The 17,444-nt window shown below is 42.1% G+C and overlaps 1 protein-coding gene across 2 annotated transcripts in view; it reads left to right on the top strand.

Moving 5' to 3' along the window:
• GRIN3A (glutamate ionotropic receptor NMDA type subunit 3A) overlaps positions 1-17,444 on the top strand; it is a 91,345-nt gene that overhangs the window by 56,726 nt on the left and 17,175 nt on the right. For both annotated transcript variants that reach the window (XM_064140608.1, XM_064140609.1), the window contains exons 4-5: positions 14,912-15,057; positions 16,381-16,496. In XM_064140608.1, coding sequence (XP_063996678.1) covers positions 14,912-15,057; positions 16,381-16,496 — 262 coding nt within the window. The remainder of the gene's footprint in view (positions 1-14,911; positions 15,058-16,380; positions 16,497-17,444) is intronic.

The following is a 17,444-nucleotide window of genomic DNA, read 5'->3' as shown; positions in this document are numbered from 1 at the left end:
CATAGAGCTGTGCTCCAGCCCCCTCACCAGCCTTGTTGTCATTCTCTGCACACATTCCAGTATCTCAGCATCTTTCTTAAATTGAAGGGTCCAGAACTGGACACAATACTCAAAAGTGTTGCCCAGCCAGTGCTGAGTACAGAGGCAGAATGATTTCCCTGATCCTGCTGACCACACTATTGCTGATACAGGCCAGGATGCTGTTGGCCTTCTTGGCCAGCTAGGCACAATGCTGGCTCATGTTGGCTGTCAACCAGTACCCCTAGGTCCCACTCTTCCTGGCTGCTCTCCAGCCACTCTGTCCCCAGGCTGTAATGCTGCATGGGGTTGTTCTGGCCAAAGTCTAGAACCCAGTAATTTTTTTTTTTGTTTGGTTTTGTGTTTTTGTTTGTTTGTTTGTTTTTTGTTTTTTGTTTTTCCCCAGATCTGCTTGCCTCTTTTTTTTCCAGTGGTGGAGACTCATTTCAAAAAGAGGGCAGCAGGATGCAGATATAATATTTTTAATTTTAATTTTAATGTACTTTTAAACATTCTCCTGCTGCTCTGAGGATTCATATGCCTTTGCACTGTGCTTTTGGAATATAATCAAAACACAGAGCCCGAAGTAGAGGACCAACCTTCTTGAGCTGGTGTGAGATGTAATTTCTTGAGGCTGCCAGCCACAATCAAGTAAATTCCGTCTGATACTGAAAGCAGATGGGAAGGAAGGCAAGTTGGGAAATCAAAAGGGGTTTTCAAGATTAGAAACCTGGTGTCTAAAGTTAGTATTGCCAGAAATAACCACTCTCTTACTTTGGTTAAAAAAAGACAAGGTTAAATATTGCTTGAATAAATAGCATCTGCCTTTTTGCAAAAACTCACGTTGCAACAGTGATTTCTAACTGGCTGAGCAACTCACTGTTTTAGCAGTTGCTCTGCAGCTCAGAAGGGGAAACGTGGTCCTATGCTGCTGAAATCTCAAAGGTACAGAGAAATATATATATTATCTATATCAGAAATACGTACTGTCAGTCATATATTTATATTATGTATATCAGAACTACAAGTAAAATTCATTGCATTGCAACCACTAATCAGAAGATAGAGTGGGACACAGGATTGGAGATATCTCAAGTGGATATTTAAATGTGTTAATGATATAGAAGTAGAGAAATACAGAAATATCAGTCTGCTGAAAGAAGGGGTGGCCAGTGAGGCGAGGCAGACCAGAGCAGAAAGCAAATTGTGGAAGGCAGGAAAAATAAGTTCCTGGAATGTTTATTGAAACTAGAGAACTTAGTATGTGTTTTCCATGTAAGAATCTTAGCAAGGACAAGTCACTAAAGCCAAGCTTCTCAATACTTCTCAGAGTTTGCTGCTACTTTTATTAGGTCACATTTCAAGTGACTTTTTACAGTGAGTTACAGCAGAGCCAGTAAGTGGCAGCAGTATTAAAGCAACGTTCTGCCACCTTACATCTTACTCTTCTAAGAGAATGGGCAATTTTGGACCACAATTGCCCCCTGTCTCCTCATTTTTCTAATCTTACATGTTTTCATAGAATCATAGAATCAACCAGGTTGAAAGAGACCTCCAAGATCATCCAGTCCAACCTAGCACCCTGCCCTATCCAGTCAACTGGACCATGGCACTAAGTGCCTCAGCCAGGCTTTTTCTTGAACACCTCCAGGGACGTTGACTCCACTACCTCCCTGGGCAGCCCATTCCAATGGCAAATCACTCTCTCTGCCAACAACTTCCTCCTAACATCCAGCCTGTACCTCCCCCGGCACAACTTGAGACTGTGTCCCCTTGTTCTGTTGCTGGTTGCCTGGGAGAAGAGGCCACCCCCCACCTGGCTACAGTGTCCCTTCAGGTACCATCTCTTGCCCGTGAGAACTCGTAAACACAGCTTTGGGAGAAGTAACTCACCTGAAGGTGTTTGCTCCGCTGTTTGAGTTCAGGAGGGTAGCTGCAGGTTGAATACAGTGGTTACTTGAGTGAAAGTTGCAGCCGTGCCCTGATTTCCTCCAGGAAGGCTCTCTGCAGTACCTGGCAAAAAAATGTAAGAACCCATTTGCAGATAGAAGAGACACAAAGGAAAAACACTGCATTTGGACTAGTTTATGCTGCTTTTATCCCTTCCAGCATCTGAATTGTAAAGGTTCATTTCAGTTTTCCCCTTAATGGCAGGTCTTTGTATGCACAACACATTGCAGTGTACTCCTTTGTCAGAGTTCCTGGCAAAACAGGTGTGTTGATGTATGAATTGATTTCTCTACAGGGTCAGTTATTAAGCATACAGGTATACAGGCTAGCAGCCTGGGATGGTCTGAGTGTTTGTCCTAGACAGTTGGCTTTATTCCTGGTACCTGTCAAACCTGCTTATCGTCTTGTTTCCTATATAGCTCCCTAGCACCTGGGTGGTGACATTATGCTTAGTAACAGTTAGAAGAAACACTTCCTGAGGTTTAGTTTCCTTTTCTGGGGCCAATGTACATTTTCAGAGTAGCAAGAAAAGATTGCAATAGGTAACTTCTTAAACCAGAAATGGTACTGTAAGATTGTGCCAGTATGCAAATAGGGATACAGATGTCTAGGACAGCTGTCCTGTGTCTGTTTCCTCATTGAAGAGGGCCCACAGGCAGCTGGAGAGGGACCTTTTACAAAGGCTTGTAGTGATAAGAAGATGGATAGTGGCTTCAAACTGAGTAATCTAGGTTTAGGTTAGATTTTAGGAAGAAACTCTTCACCATGAAGGTAGTGAGGCAGTGGAACTAGTTGCCTAGAAGAGTTGTGGATGCCCCGTCCCTGGAAGTCTTTAAAGCCAAGTTGGATGGAACTTCAGAGCAACTTGATCTAATACAAGGTGTCCCTGACCATGGTGGGGAACTTGAAACTAGATGATCTTTAAAGTTCATTCCAAACCGTTTAATGATTCCGTGATTGACAGGTTGCATTAGAGATCTATAGAAGCAAGTTGAGTGTGGAGCCTTGTAGGGATGGGTTAGGCAGAGAACGGGCACAAAAAGGAGTATTTGCTGCCATTCTGCATCAGAAGCATGTATCTTTATGGCTGATGTGCCTTTTAGGCAGTCTATCCAAGTATTTTATGTTTCAGTTTCCATTCTGATTTCCATAAAGTGGTGCTGTCTGCATATCTCGTCTAGGTCTCAGTGCCACAGACAGGGAGAAGAAGAAATTATCTCTAAGTACATAGTGTCATTGCCTTCCTTTGCCCAGCAGGCCTGCAACTAATGTCCAGATCCAGTCAAACTCTTCAGTACTACATAGAAAAAAGTTTAAAAAGTCTTGTACTACAGGATCTCAGCAGCGAGTGGTGGTTTCTGTTGGCAGGAGGACTTGAAACAAGGACTTTGCTTTCAGGCTTCCAATACAAAAACCTATGTTGGACATGCACCATGAGGTCAGGAACATGTGTAGATCAGATTATCTGAGGCAAAATAATTGTGGAAGCCCAGAGGGCAGAAGAACGATTTCAAACATGCCAACTGGAAGTATACAACAGCAGAGGATGAGGAGCTGGACAGATTTTCCTCAAGGTGGTCCAAGAGTTGGACTTTCTTTCTGTTAAAAGCGTTGTTATTTCAACAATATAATGAGCTTTTCAGATGCTTTCCAACCACTGTCACTGCTGTGGCAGCTGTCAGCTGCTCTTTGCCATCTTTAGGATGCACTTGAGGAGCTATACTAGTGAATTTGCTACAGCTATATTTTGACATCTGTGGATCACTTTCTCTTCAAAATAACCTTTGACGATGGTGAAGTTCCTTTCCATATTGTATTTTGACAGAAAATATCAAACCCATCGACAATCATTTAACAAAAAGGGCTACAGCTGTGAGTCCTACTTTCAGCAATTTCATTGTGTTACCTCACCAAACTTTATGTGTCTGCAGTGGAGACACTGCATATTATTTAGTCAGTCTACTATGCTTTTACAGATAGCTGGGAGAAGTAGGCATATCAAGCTGCTGTTGCAGACACTCAGGGTGAGATCACCTGAGCTGTTCCCTGAGAGTACCTGTTTCTCTCCATCACACATGATGGTGTGCTAGCATGGGCAGCACTGATGTCTCACAAAGAATGTAGGTGCCCCAAGGAATATCCTTGTACAGACCTGTGCTCACTCTGACAAGCCCCATCCAGCAAGTCCTTTCAACAGTCCTTTGTGCTTAGTCCTCAGAAGTCTCTGCTTCTTTTCCAATGCATTGTCTGAACAGTTGCTTTTAAGAGTTGTCCATCTCTTTATTACAAAACTGAAAAACCTTGAGTAGTCCAACCAGTGCCAAATTTCAGCCATTTTGTTACTCAGGAAATAATGTTATTTTTGTTTTAGTTATGGCCTCAGTATATGGACTGCTGAACTTGAGGGAGAATATAATTAAGGGCAGGTTTTGTGAGGTTTCAAGTTCTTGTTTCTGATATGTGAACATCTCAGTTAATGTAGAAGCCTTGCAGCCCTTATTATATCAGCTACAAACTTCCTGACACATGTATTAAAACAGTCCATAAATACTAACTAGCAAGGAACTGCAGTTGAGCTTTAGCAATGCCAAACAACAAAGGAAGTCCAGCCACTTTGTAGGCCTTCATCATTAAGAGGTGTGATTCAAATAGCCTTGCATTTAGTGATATTTCCCCTGAAGTTCAGCAGTCTTTAGACTGAGGCCATAACTGTTGTCTGTTTATTGATAAATTTTCTTCCTTTAAAAAAAGAAGGTCGTGTAAGAATCACACTGAAGAGAATGCTCTGAGAGGCTGCCATAGTCTTTCACTGCAGCAACCTAAGACGAATCATTGTAAGAAGTGCCACTTGCAGTCCTATGTATTATGTATTAAATAAATAATGAAATAGCTTGTATTTAAATATGCATTAAATGCATTAAATTGCATAGCAAAAAACCAAGCAACAAACTGAGTGGAGTTAACAGAAATCTTATTGCTCCCATGGGGTTTAGTCTCTGTACTGGACTGCAGGATTCTTTGCTTTTTACAATTAAACCAGTTGGCTGCAGAAACCTACAGAGCATGTGCTTCTGTGCAGGAAGTCATTGGACACAGGAAGGTCGTGACTTACAGCATCACAGCCTGCTAATTACTGCATAGTGGTTTTCTGAGTATTAATGAGTCAGTGAAGGATTTGAACTCAAGAGGACTTTAGATGTCACAGAAACCACAGTGAAAAAAAAAACAAACCAAACACAAAGGAGAAACTAAGCATCAGATTCCAGTCAGAATAAGGAACAGGTGTTGCAGGGCAATCTCATACAGGAGTGAAAGAACACCTGAAATTAACTGAGGTGTGATCTTGGCTTCTGTAGCTTGCCCATGCAGTTAATGGTGCCTAACACTTGACTTGTTTAGCTTCCCCTTCTTAAAACTTTATTCTGAAGTTACAGCTTTGCCTATCTAGGCTGTCTAATTTGGATTTTTATCACTCTGGTACCTAGTTTATTAGAACGCACAATGCAGTCGTCTCCAAATCAAGTTTCCTTTCCCACTGAGACCTGCTTTTTTATGCCTTCTTGTCAACAATTATCTGTTTGATATCTTTGCATATTAATCAGTTCTGCTCCAAGTTTTCACCTATGAAGAATATCTGGTACTGTGACCCACTGTCTTCACCACTCTTTACCTCACCAGACCAATTATTTGGTCCAAAGAATGTAGGGGTAGGGGCAGAAGGGAGGAGGTATTCCTGTCCTCATTGCACGTGGTACAGGTCATGAAGGTTGTTCTTTCAGTATCAGAATGAATTAATGCTTTGTAGCATTTCCCCAGCTATATTGGCATCAGTTTCTTACTCTCAAGCTGCAGTATACCTATATGTCATGTCATTTTTTAAGAGAGAAAAGCAAGCCCACAACCAGAAATAGCAACTATGGCATAGGTGGGGCACAGACCCTTGCAAGAAAGAATCCAAGCCAAAAAATGTGAGGAGGTGTTACTGAAGTAACTGTCAGAGAGAGGCAGAGAACAGTGAAAATCTGTAAGGTTAATCTTACTACCTGACAGGTGGAAAGTCATCATACAGTTAAATTAGCAGCAGTGAGGATACAGATTATTATTACTGTTGTTGTTATTATCATCAGCATTATTAGTATCATCATTATTCACAAAAGTCACAGTCATTATGGTCTATAAACAGAGACCTGGCTAGCCTGCCTCATCTTCCTAGAGGCTGAAGTCCTCAGCCAGCTCCTGTGATGATTCTTTGAATTTCAGGGATGCCAAGGGGTCAAGCATGCTACAAAAATAAAAAATAATAGTTACCTGATTTACCTTAATTTGATGCTTTTGAACCAAAATCCAGTGTCAAGTAATGTATTCAAGAAATTAGGGCTGTACTGTTAGACACTTCCATGACAACTGGAAACCTCTTCATCCAAACCCTTTTGCAACACAGAATCATAGAATCAGTCAGGGTTGGAAGGGACCACAAGGATCATAGAATCATAGAATCAATCAGGTCAGAAGAGACCTCCAAGATCATCCAGTTCAACCTAGCACCCAGCCGTATCCAGTCATCTAGGCCATGGCATTAAATGCCTCATCCAGGCTTTTCTTGAGCACCTCCAGGGGCAGTGCCTCCACCACCTCCCTGGGCAGCCCATTCCAATGGGAAATCACTCTCTCTGTGAACAACTTCCTCCTAACTTCCAGCCTGTACTTTCCCTGGCACAACTTGAGACTGTGTCCCCTTGTTCTGTTGGTGGTTGTCTGGGAGAAGAGACCAACCCTCACCTGGCTACAATCTCCCTTCAGGTAGTTGTAGACAGCAGTGAGGTCACTCCCTGAGCCTCCTCTTCTCCAGGCTAAACAACCCCAGCTCCCTAGTTCCAATCCCTTTGCCATGGGCAGGGACACCCTACCCTAGATCAGGCTGGCCACAGCCTCATCCAGCCTGGCTTTAAACACCTCCAGGGATGGGGCCTCAACCACCTCCCTGAGCAACCTATTCCAAGGTCTCACCACTCTCACAGTGAAGAACTTCCTCCACACAAAGCCATTTGTTCCTTTCCTGGAAGGCACAGAGCACTTACCTTGCCTTAGAAGTTCTAGACCATGTCACCATAGAGGACCATGTGCAGCCCTGGTACCTGGGGGTACAATTGCTACATGGATAGGGACAGGAGGATCTAAAGTGTTGTCTTAATCAGCCAATGACAGCTGAAGCAGCCATAATTTATATGAAAAAGAATTTGAAAGATGATTGTTTTGAAGGCAAGAAAGCTACCTGCCCTTCAAGTTACTGTCGCATTCAGTTTCACCCTTCAGCCCTCATTTACTTGTAGGAACTACAATGACTTTCCATCAACAGACTTGAGATGTGGGATAGAAGTACAGAAGGATTATTTAACCAGAAATCTCCCGTATCTGTTTGGTAGTTTGAGCATGTATTCAGCCAAACAGCTCTCCTTTCTTTGCTTCTTGTTTTAACAAAAGATTTTACCTGCCTTAGAGCAGAAGAACATGGTCAATGAAGTGACTCAGTCTAGAGCATTTTTATAGCTGTTTTGTGCTGCTGTGGTGCAGCTGGAAGCAGTGATCTCTTGCCTGTTGTGAATCAGATCCTTTTTTGCTTCAGTCTATCTGTCTTTTTCTACAGCAATTTACACTTACTGCCTTACGGTTCTCAGCTCTCCTGGAATAAATCCCAGCTCAAGGATCGCTCTGTTCAGAAAACTCTTTAAGTGCTATTAAGAAACAGGGATAAACACACCAGAGTGCTTTTCTTACGGAGCTTTTTGTACTAAAACACTGCCCAGAAACTCAATCAGCATGGCACACTTCAGAAATTAAGCTACCTACCACAGACTAGAGTCCACAGTCTCGACCCTTAGGTGTGCAGCTTCTGTAGCACACAAGGGAGCAGAGCAGACCTTATAATTATTTTTTAGCACTCACACAGGGAGGGCCAATACAGAGGCTTTACATTTTTCAACAGAGACCTAAGTCACACTTTTTTTTTTATGTCTGCTCTTGTTGCAGTGCAGGAGAATGAACTGTCAGCACCAGACTGCATAGCTTGAAACTGCTTATTGACTTCAATGCAGCTGTAAAGATTAACGCCAGCTAATGACTTGGCTGAGGTGGATTCAAGCTGACGGGATTTTGACAAAATTTGACATTATTGTAGCAAGCCAATACCCAGCACCACTGACGTTTTTTGCAACAGGGAAGGGAAAGTGAGCTTTAAAATGTATTCTGCATACACCATCTCCTGGAGGCCCTGGGAACATCTCCGTTTCCCAAGCCTGAACTCATGGGATAGTTTCTGAGCAAAACCTGCAACTCCAGAAGTTCACATGTGAATTTTCATCTGCAAGAATTTGAAATTCATGTGCTTCACAATGAATAATTTTATTCCAGCTCCCTCTGCACCCCATAAATATTCACTAGTTAGTTTTTAAAAACTCTTGCAGATAAGGAGGGAAAAGCCTATTAACCAAGTTATGCATTGTTTTGTTTGGTTTTTTTTTCAATTTCTGTTTATTCTGCTCTTTTTTTTTTTCCCCCTGAAACTTTGCTTAGCACTACCAATTGCATTACATTTATCAGTGGGTCATGAAAAATCTATCAGCAACTAGAAGACCACTTAAATATATGGGTTACATAAGGCAAAATAAAATGCTATTGCTTCATATGCAAAATACAGAAGACTGATTGCACAACAGCCGATCTTTAAAAGCATGTCAGCTCTTCACAGCAGAGCAGACATGCTCCTCTCCAGAGATTATCAACTGAAACTACAGTTCTTCAAGATTCTGCAGCAGTTCCCTGGCAGACACTGTGCTGGCACTAACGGCCATTCTGCTGATGTACAAGATGTCCATTAAACCTGGTGTTATACCAAGTAACCAGCACTATTGTGGGGCAGAGCTACTGAAACCTTTTCACTTTTCCTCAGAAGTTGTTGTAAAAGCTAGGAAAAGTGTTTTTGGCTATGTTTGCCATGTCAGTACCCTATTAAAATTAAAAAGCAGTACTGTAGGTGGTGGTAAAAGCTGAATCCATGTTCAGTTTGCATCTGTCACTGCAGGGTGCAGTCGCTGGCAGTGCGCTCCCCTCACTCTGCAGTGGGTTGCCCTTTTCTGATTTCCTTCAAAGAATAATTCATGGGGTTGAATTTTGCAAAGGAGAGGCTAACTGCATGAATGATGAAATCATTTTAATGATTTCAGATGCCAATTAGAAATTGAGTTCCTGAAACATTTTTCCTCCAGCCAGCTATCAAGATGCACAGAACAGTTCTGAATCAGATTCAGTGAGACTGTTAGTGCACCCTGTCAGTCAAATACTGAGAAAGCATCTCCTAGATTTAAGTCACTTCATTGCTTATAGAAAATAGCCATAATGTCACTTCTCAACAGTTGTTCTGTTTAGACCTTCCTTGTCTCTTCACAGCTCCCAGCAAGCTCAGACTCTATGGGATCAGAAGGCAATATTGTATTGCCTGCTTTTTTTGGAGCTGAGACCATCTTTTCACTCTATTTATATTCTGAACACCTGGGGTTCTTACACACTGCAGAAGTACATGACAACCAAGTGTGATGCAAACATCAAAATGGTAGTAGACATAACAGAAGTCTTTGAGGCAGATCTTCTGGCTATGCAGCACAGAAAGGTCATATAAAAGCCAGAACCTGCTAGAAAGATCTCAAAATCCAACAGCACTGTTTTGGAGTATATCAAGATTAACCACTGGCAGCACTTCATGCATTTTCAGTCTTAAATCCCAACTTGCATAAGATATTTCTCTTTCTGAGTGCTTTCAAGTCTGAGTCTAGATGTTCTCAGCCTAACTGATGGCACTGGATGCAGGGGGACTGTATTATATAAACTGGAATGTGCCAAATAATGCAAACCCCCTGACGTTCAAGATTATATTTTCCTGTTTCTGCTCCTGCTGTTTTATCACATCGATATTTTCATGCATAATTGGCACCCCAAGCCATAGATATATGCAGATGCCCAATTCTTGTCAACATCTTCCCAAATAAAACAAGTTCTTCACTTCCCACTCAGCAGATGTTTTAACAGCAGAGGATAGAAACCAAGAGGATCTAGAAGTAACGTGCCAAAGCAAAGGAGCTGGTAGCTGCAGTATTTGTTTTTGGCGGTAAGCAGCACAATCACCTGTCTAGTAGCACAGTGTTCTCTACAAGGAGTAGAAGACTGAGCAGCTGTAAACCTTTTCCTGGTGCTGTCAGAGAAGCTGGATGGATATTCTGTAGAGCTCTTGATCTTACTTAAACACCTAAGCTACCTCCCTGTCTCAGTGACTCAACAATTTCACCTCTTCAGCACTGGCAGGCATTCATGTAACCCCTTGTTTTCTTATGTAGTGTAATGACACATTACCTCTTGTTCACGATCTTATTTGTGTTGTGTTTTCTTAAACAGTGAGACTTCTTGGAAATACTGGCACATGAATCTCACAGATCCTTGAGATCACAGGGACAGCACTGGTACCCCAATTCTAGAAAGCATATTCACTTTCAAAGCTCTTTAGCCTTTCTCATGCACCTTCATCTTTCACTTCCCAGCTACATTTCCTAGTCTTCCTTCCAATCATTTTAGAGATCTTTTCCAACCAAAACAATTCTGTGATTCTATGATTTTGTGAAGATGGGTCACAGAATCATAGAATCAACCAGGTTGGAAGAGACCTCCAAGATCATCCAGTCCAACCTATCACCCAGCCCTGTGCAGTCAACTAGACCATGGCACTAAGTGCCAGGTCTTTTCTTGAAGACTCCCTGGGCAGCCTATTCCAATGGCAAATCACTCCCTCTGTGAAGAACTTCCTCCTAACATCCAGCCTGTACTTCCCCCAGCACAACTTGAGACTGTGTCCCTTTGTTCTGTTGCTGGTTACTTGGCAGAAGAGAGGAGATTGGCTACAACCTCCCTTCAGGTAGCTGTAGATGGCAACGAGGAATAAAGGTGCAGCCAAGAGGTTAAGAAGGAAGGTTAGTGGCAGTGAGGTTAAGGAGATGTGGCTTGGTCTGAAGGCAAAAGCAGAGTGAGAACAAAATGGAGAATGTTATCCAATATTTACCCTTCTTGTTCCTAGAACTCTCAGCGAGACTGTGAGAGAAGAGACACAACCATTGTTTACCTTTCATAGCCAATTATCTAGTTCTTTTCACCAAAACATTCTAGCTTGCTTCAAACTAGCACAGCTCTGCTTCCTCCCCCTGAACAGAGGGCAGGGATCATGGGATCATGCCTTGGCAAGCCAGGGCAGGTATCTTCCAGGATACGTATGCATCAAGAACCTTTATTCTTGTCATTCCACAGTTGTCTGAACCTCTGAAGTCAGAGTACTGATTAAAGATGACCAGTGCATAGCCTCCTCTGGCACTACAGCCCTGTGCTGTGAGGGACCACCACTTGAGGTGGCCCATTTACTAGTGCATATCCAAATGGGAGCTCACCATGTGTCTTGCAACTTGGTGTGCAACACTTTTTTTCACAGCAGACTGGTAGATGGTTCCGAAAATCAGAGATGTGCTTAAGCAGTATGACCATTCATGGTGTACATAAGTGTTTGATACCAAACACAGTTTACTAATACGACATCCCAAATCTTGAGCTGTAAAAGTTATATTGTTAGCTGCTAGAGCCTTCACCTTCTTTTGGAGAGCCACTAACAAATAACATTAAGTAGCTTTTCAACCCTTGAAAAATGTTGGATTTTAACTACCCTGTTGATAGATTCGTATCTGTACTATTACGCTGCCCAGGCCACTGTCGTTCCCGCACTTCTCCCACTTGGCAGGTTGGCTGGCACAGTTTGCAGTTCACTGTGGTGCTATTGTGGCATTGCTAGCTGGCATTCAAGGGGCTGGTTGCAGGCTAAAGCAAAGTTCTGTGTATGACAGCAGTGCTTAGTTCCCATGCACTGCATGGGAGAGGCTGCCTGGGAGTACAGAGCTAGCCTACTGACTGATGAGTGGTGATATTCAGAAGCAATGACTCCTTTAAAAAAGCAAATTATTTCCTTTGAAAGGTAGGTCTGGCAGCTAAAGAAAATAATAAGGAGGGATATGTCATCTGTACCTTAACTGTTCCTATGTCTTGTTCAATAAATTGTCAAGCTGGGACTTTCCTGTCTCTAGGTCGAAACAAACCTTGTTCTTTTGATTTCTTACAGCCTTAGATGTCTGATTTTGGAGGGACCTTGTCAGGCCAGCACCTTGAGTGCCATGAAAACTCTTGTCTGGAGATGGATCAGCAGCTATTGCATTCATTTATTTTTAATCACACTTGCATCATCAAGTACTCCTGGTACTCCAGAGGTAGAACAAATGTCAACAGTTCCTAGTGCCCATTACCTGCTTTGTGATCGTTGTGTGCCCTTGACACTGACTGAGCTTTGAGAGAAAAGCCCACAGTGTACACAGAAGTATAGTTTCCACATACTGTCTTCTCAGTAAGATAGCCATATCTATATGGTATTACAGATTAAAAAAGCAAATTACTGTCTGCTACAAATCATCAGTTTAAAAAAAAAAATCACTCTTGATTCTTAATAATTGTTCCTCAAATTCTTATTCTTCAGAGCTGATGATTTTTTCAGAAGCTCCAAGCATTAGGATTCCTTTACAGATTTAAAGAAAACCAAAGAAACACACATGAAACAGAGCATGAGAAACAAAAAAGATACCTGGAAAAGTAAGGCAGGACTCACAGGAAGTCTGTGATATTTATCTACCCTATGAGGACAGAAATAGCTGCGTTTCCATCTTCTCACAGAATCTTCCCAGGAGAGAACTACAGAACAAAAGAAAGCAGCAGCCACAACTGATGATTATTATTTCCATCCTGAAGTTTTTAACCCTTACCAGTCTTAGTGGATCAGCAGTGAAGGTAGTGCAGCTAGACCGTGACCTGCTTTTGGCAGCGTTTTGTGTTGTTAGTCTACAGTTCACAGAACTGGAAGCAAACCTTTTCCTCATGTGGATAAGCAGCAGTAAGGAGGAAACACAATTCCCAGAAGGTGTAGAGGACAGAAACTCTATTGAGATTTATCTTTCATAAAAAGAGTTGGGAGTCTGCAGAGCTGCAGACGTAATTATGCTTAAGAAAAAGCGTAGATTACCAGAAGCAGGTAGGACCATAGGATGCAAAAGATCAGCAGATAATTTCCTTACATATGTGTTCCAAGACTTCCCACCAGACATATGGTGTTGCTAGAGACAGGATATTAAGCCAGATGGACTTTTAATCTAATGCATGTTCCAGTATTGTCATCACTTGTGAGAAATTTGACAATGTGCCCAACACGATGTAAAATTATTTGGGACAGAATATTGCAGAAAGGTACAGTTTACCCTCTCTCTTTTGTGTCAGCCTTTCTCAGAGAGGCTTAAATCTTTGTGTAGATGTAGATGCTGGAGACAGTTTGAGTGAGGGATACTTCCTAGTGTAGTCAGGCATCCACAGTATTGCATGCTGTACTGCAGTTGGCAGCACCAGGTGTGCCACAAATACCACAACAAATGCCTAAGTTGACTTGGAAGGTGGCTTACAGTTCAGTGGGTTTTTCAGTGTGTTCACTGAAACTACCAAGAAATAAACCCTAAAAAAATAGTCCTGACTGTGGCAATGATCTTCTTGGGACATAGAGTGCAGAGACAACCCTCCAAGACCATTCTTGAAGCAGGGCATTTTCAGTATCTTGAGACTAGACCTAGATTTGAGTTGACAGCATTGTGCTGGAAGTCTCCATGAGGTATTGTCATAGCACAGCTCTGTTATTTATGTCTTCTGGCAGTTGAATGCTGCTCCCACACTTCCAGGCAAGAACATTTCCCTCTGCGCCCACAGTCCTTATGGCACAGCATGCACTATGGCCAGCTCCATCTGGAGGCACACCCTGCATTGCTTGTCCCGTTGTCATTCAGACCAGAACACCACACAAAAATATGCAAACACTCCCACCATGCCCACAGTTTTGCATTTACCTGCAGGGCTCATTCCCAGGGTTACAATACAAGGACCAGATCAGCAGAGCACATTGTTAAAGCACCTGCCCACCTTCCAGATAAAAATTACTAAAATACAGTGTATTTGTGTCTTTCAGGACATTGAAATACCATCCAAGATACCTTTTCCTGTTCAGTTTCAGACTAAACTAGATAAACCTGTATTGACAGACTAAACTAGATAAACCTGTGTTATTCTTGAAGAAGCTAAGGGTACTGTTTTGTCTGTAAAATCATTGATGAGAAGAGAGGGAAGGGTCTTCTGTATGGCTGTGTGTTGTCTTACATGCTATTCTGCATAGATAGTAATGCTGTGAGCCAGATGGACCAGCAGAATGCTTCTTTGCTTTGTCTTTGCAAATCAGAGCATGGCTATGATGTAAGATAATCTTTGATGTGCACGCTCTTGGTGGCATGCACAAAACTACAATCTTTAGTTTCTCTGTGGACAATATCAACAAAGACTGTGGTATGATGTCTAGACATCTAGGAATTAAATCGTGGTGCTACTCCTTTGCAGAAGCCTATATCTCATCCTTCAGGAGTCAATTAAAAGTCATTCTGCCAAAACAAATCCTGATTGTGGGGTCCTTCACTGACTACCTGGAGCCCCAGAAAGTAGCTAGCAAGCCTAGAAACTGTTTAAAAGATAAATAACCCAACTAAACATCTGGATCTAGAGTTTCAAAGCATCTCAAAGGAAATGTTTGTCACATTTGAAGAAAACTGAGAGCACACAAACAGGCTAATCAGTCACCTGGCAAATCTTTTCAAGCTTTTTCTGTGATATGGAAAGCTGACTGCAGGAAAACGTCAGAGGCAGGTCACTTTGGACAAACTTCACACAAGACCAAAGTACCAAATATGGATGAGGCAGATGATTGTTGTAATCTGTCATTTCATCTCCTCAGCTCCATCACCCGTCCCAAGGGTTTCGGTTTGGAACCGTGCGAGAAAGCAGCGCAGAAGACTATGTGAGACAAAGCTTCCCAGAGATGCATGAGTACATGCGACGCTACAACGTCCCTGCAACCCCGGATGGAGTGGCATATCTAAAGTGAGCCTCTGCACACAACAGCACAGCTGATCCTTCGACCAGAAGGCACAGCTGTGAGATGGTGAAGGGTTTCCCAATTTCGTTGTCACTTATCCCACAAAACAGTAGCTGAAGGAAGCATGGCGGGGAAAGAAAGCACATAATCACCTGGAGGGAGTGGTACATGGAGAACAGGCTAGCATAGTACCAACTGGAGTGTTTTCAGGGGAAGCAGTGCTTCACAGTGTCTGCCGGGATGTCATCAACCATGGGCAACATATAAATCCTGGCACGCTTCTGTGCTTGGGAGTCCTTCATCAAGCAGTGAAAAGCATTCGTTAAAAAAAAATCCGAGGCATCTTCAGCATGCTGGTAGGAGAGAAGGTTGTCAGAGAGAATCCTTAAAGTATTTATCATGAAAATGAATAAAAGAAGCATTGTAGCTGTAAAAAGTAATAAACACTGGGCTTTCTTGCTTTAGGGAATTGTGGTGTCACTGCCTTTCAGAGACATTTGTGCCTAACTATCTAGGGTCACACAATTGATTCACTCTGCCAGGAAATGGGAGAAGTGATAATAAGGCTGAAATAATTCATTCATTTTACAAATAGAATCTCTATAACAGATGTCCTGAGAATTTTTCAGCAGAAGTTGCTTCCCATTTATGTATTTTCCCCAGACCCATTCTAATAATTAAGATACATGACAGTTCCTTTGGGTTAAATTGAAATCAATCCGTTGAAAGTAATGTAATCACATCAGGAGGATGCCTGGACCTTTAAGGTTAAAAAAGTAGAGGAGAAAATCCTTGAATCAGATGAATACAAGCACTGCAGCTGTTCTTTTATATGGTCATTTTGTGCAAGCAAGCTATTCATAAATTGTTTGTGAAATTCAGTCCTCTGTGTTCATGAAGGCTGAACAGAGACAAAAGCTGCATTTTTGCTCTAAATTACTACCTTTAATATCACACACAAAAAAAAACCCAAAAAACAAAGACAGCACTAATATTTTAGCACCTTTTAATCTGTTCAATAAGCTCTGTACTTGAGTTGGATTCTGTTAAGTCCTAGGTTATTCCATCTTTCAGATCAGTAGTACTTCGTGAAAGCAAAGTTAAGTTCTACACCTGCTGTCCACCTGTAGATACATAAAGTTTGTATTTCATGCACAATTCCCTTCTTCAAATTATAAATCAGTTTTACATTTGAAGTAGGAGTCCTCATTCTCTGTTTTCAGTCATCTTCCAGAGAGCTGCATAGATAAAATGTTCATTGAGCATCACTGAGTCTTAGGCTGTGATGAGATTCTGTTTGTGAATTGTTAATTTGATGTTAAATACAGGCATGACCCAGAGAAACTCGATGCCTTCATCATGGATAAAGCGCTCTTAGATTATGAAGTATCAATCGATGCTGACTGCAAGCTTCTAACTGTGGGAAAACCTTTTGCCATTGAAGGTAATACTCAGTTTTGTAACATAGTGCTCTGTTTTCCATGTGGTGCATTTGCTTTGTTGTGATTTGGTATTCTCAGTGGAAGTTGAAGACTATGGTAAGATTCTCAGTGATTGAGCAGAACAAAAGCTTCACCACTTTTTGTGGTTTTTTGAGCTTTCAGATCCCTTGTACTATTCATTGCCTTGCTCTATGTAGGAGCTATTCAAAATGGTCAGACAGTGCCTCTCCAAACAAGTAGGAGGCACAGTTCCTTTCACTGCTTGCTATGAAATAAGGAAGCTTCTGAGAAGTCACGCATTTTGTAGGCTCACTTTCATTACACATATTTAAGACCCAGTGAAATAATGTTCAAAATACTGTTGTACAGTTTCATTCTCATCTGAAGCAGATAAATATTGTGCCCGTTTAAAAGGTCAGCTTAAGTTTCTCACTGACTCTGTAGCTAATTGAAGATAAGGGAGCCTGCCCTGGTGTGTGGCCTCCTGCAGCCCTGGTGTATTGGCAAGCACAGATTGGAAGGCAGTATGGAAGCAAGGCTTATCTGAAGCTGCCTCCAGCACGAATGAGCACATCACCAGCCATTACACTTCAGGAATGACTTTAGTGATAGATGGCCAATGAAAATGATTGAAGCTCTCTCTTTCTTTCCCCCCAAGGGCAATCACTCTGGACGCTCCCATCACGCATTAAAACAGCCTTCTTCAGAAGTGTTCAGACCTGATTGAGGAAGGCAATATCCTAAATGAAGGCCAGAGGAAGCTGAGCATTTTAATCATTTCAGTTACAAGTCACCAGCACTAGGCATTTTGTAGAACACTGCTTTTTGTTATACCTCATCAGTGTCTCACATTTGAAATCACACCAGCGACCTGAAAGCAATCCATTTTCTTCTTTTCCTTTTGTGGTGGGGGAGGATAGATGCACAGAGGCTGTAGCAGGGTTTCTGTG

This window comes from Pogoniulus pusillus, chromosome Z, assembly GCF_015220805.1.
Source record: "Pogoniulus pusillus isolate bPogPus1 chromosome Z, bPogPus1.pri, whole genome shotgun sequence".
Classification (NCBI taxonomy): Eukaryota; Metazoa; Chordata; class Aves; order Piciformes; family Lybiidae; genus Pogoniulus; species Pogoniulus pusillus.
Note: the sequence above shows the minus strand (reverse complement) of the source record. Positions and strands in the feature narration are given on the sequence as shown.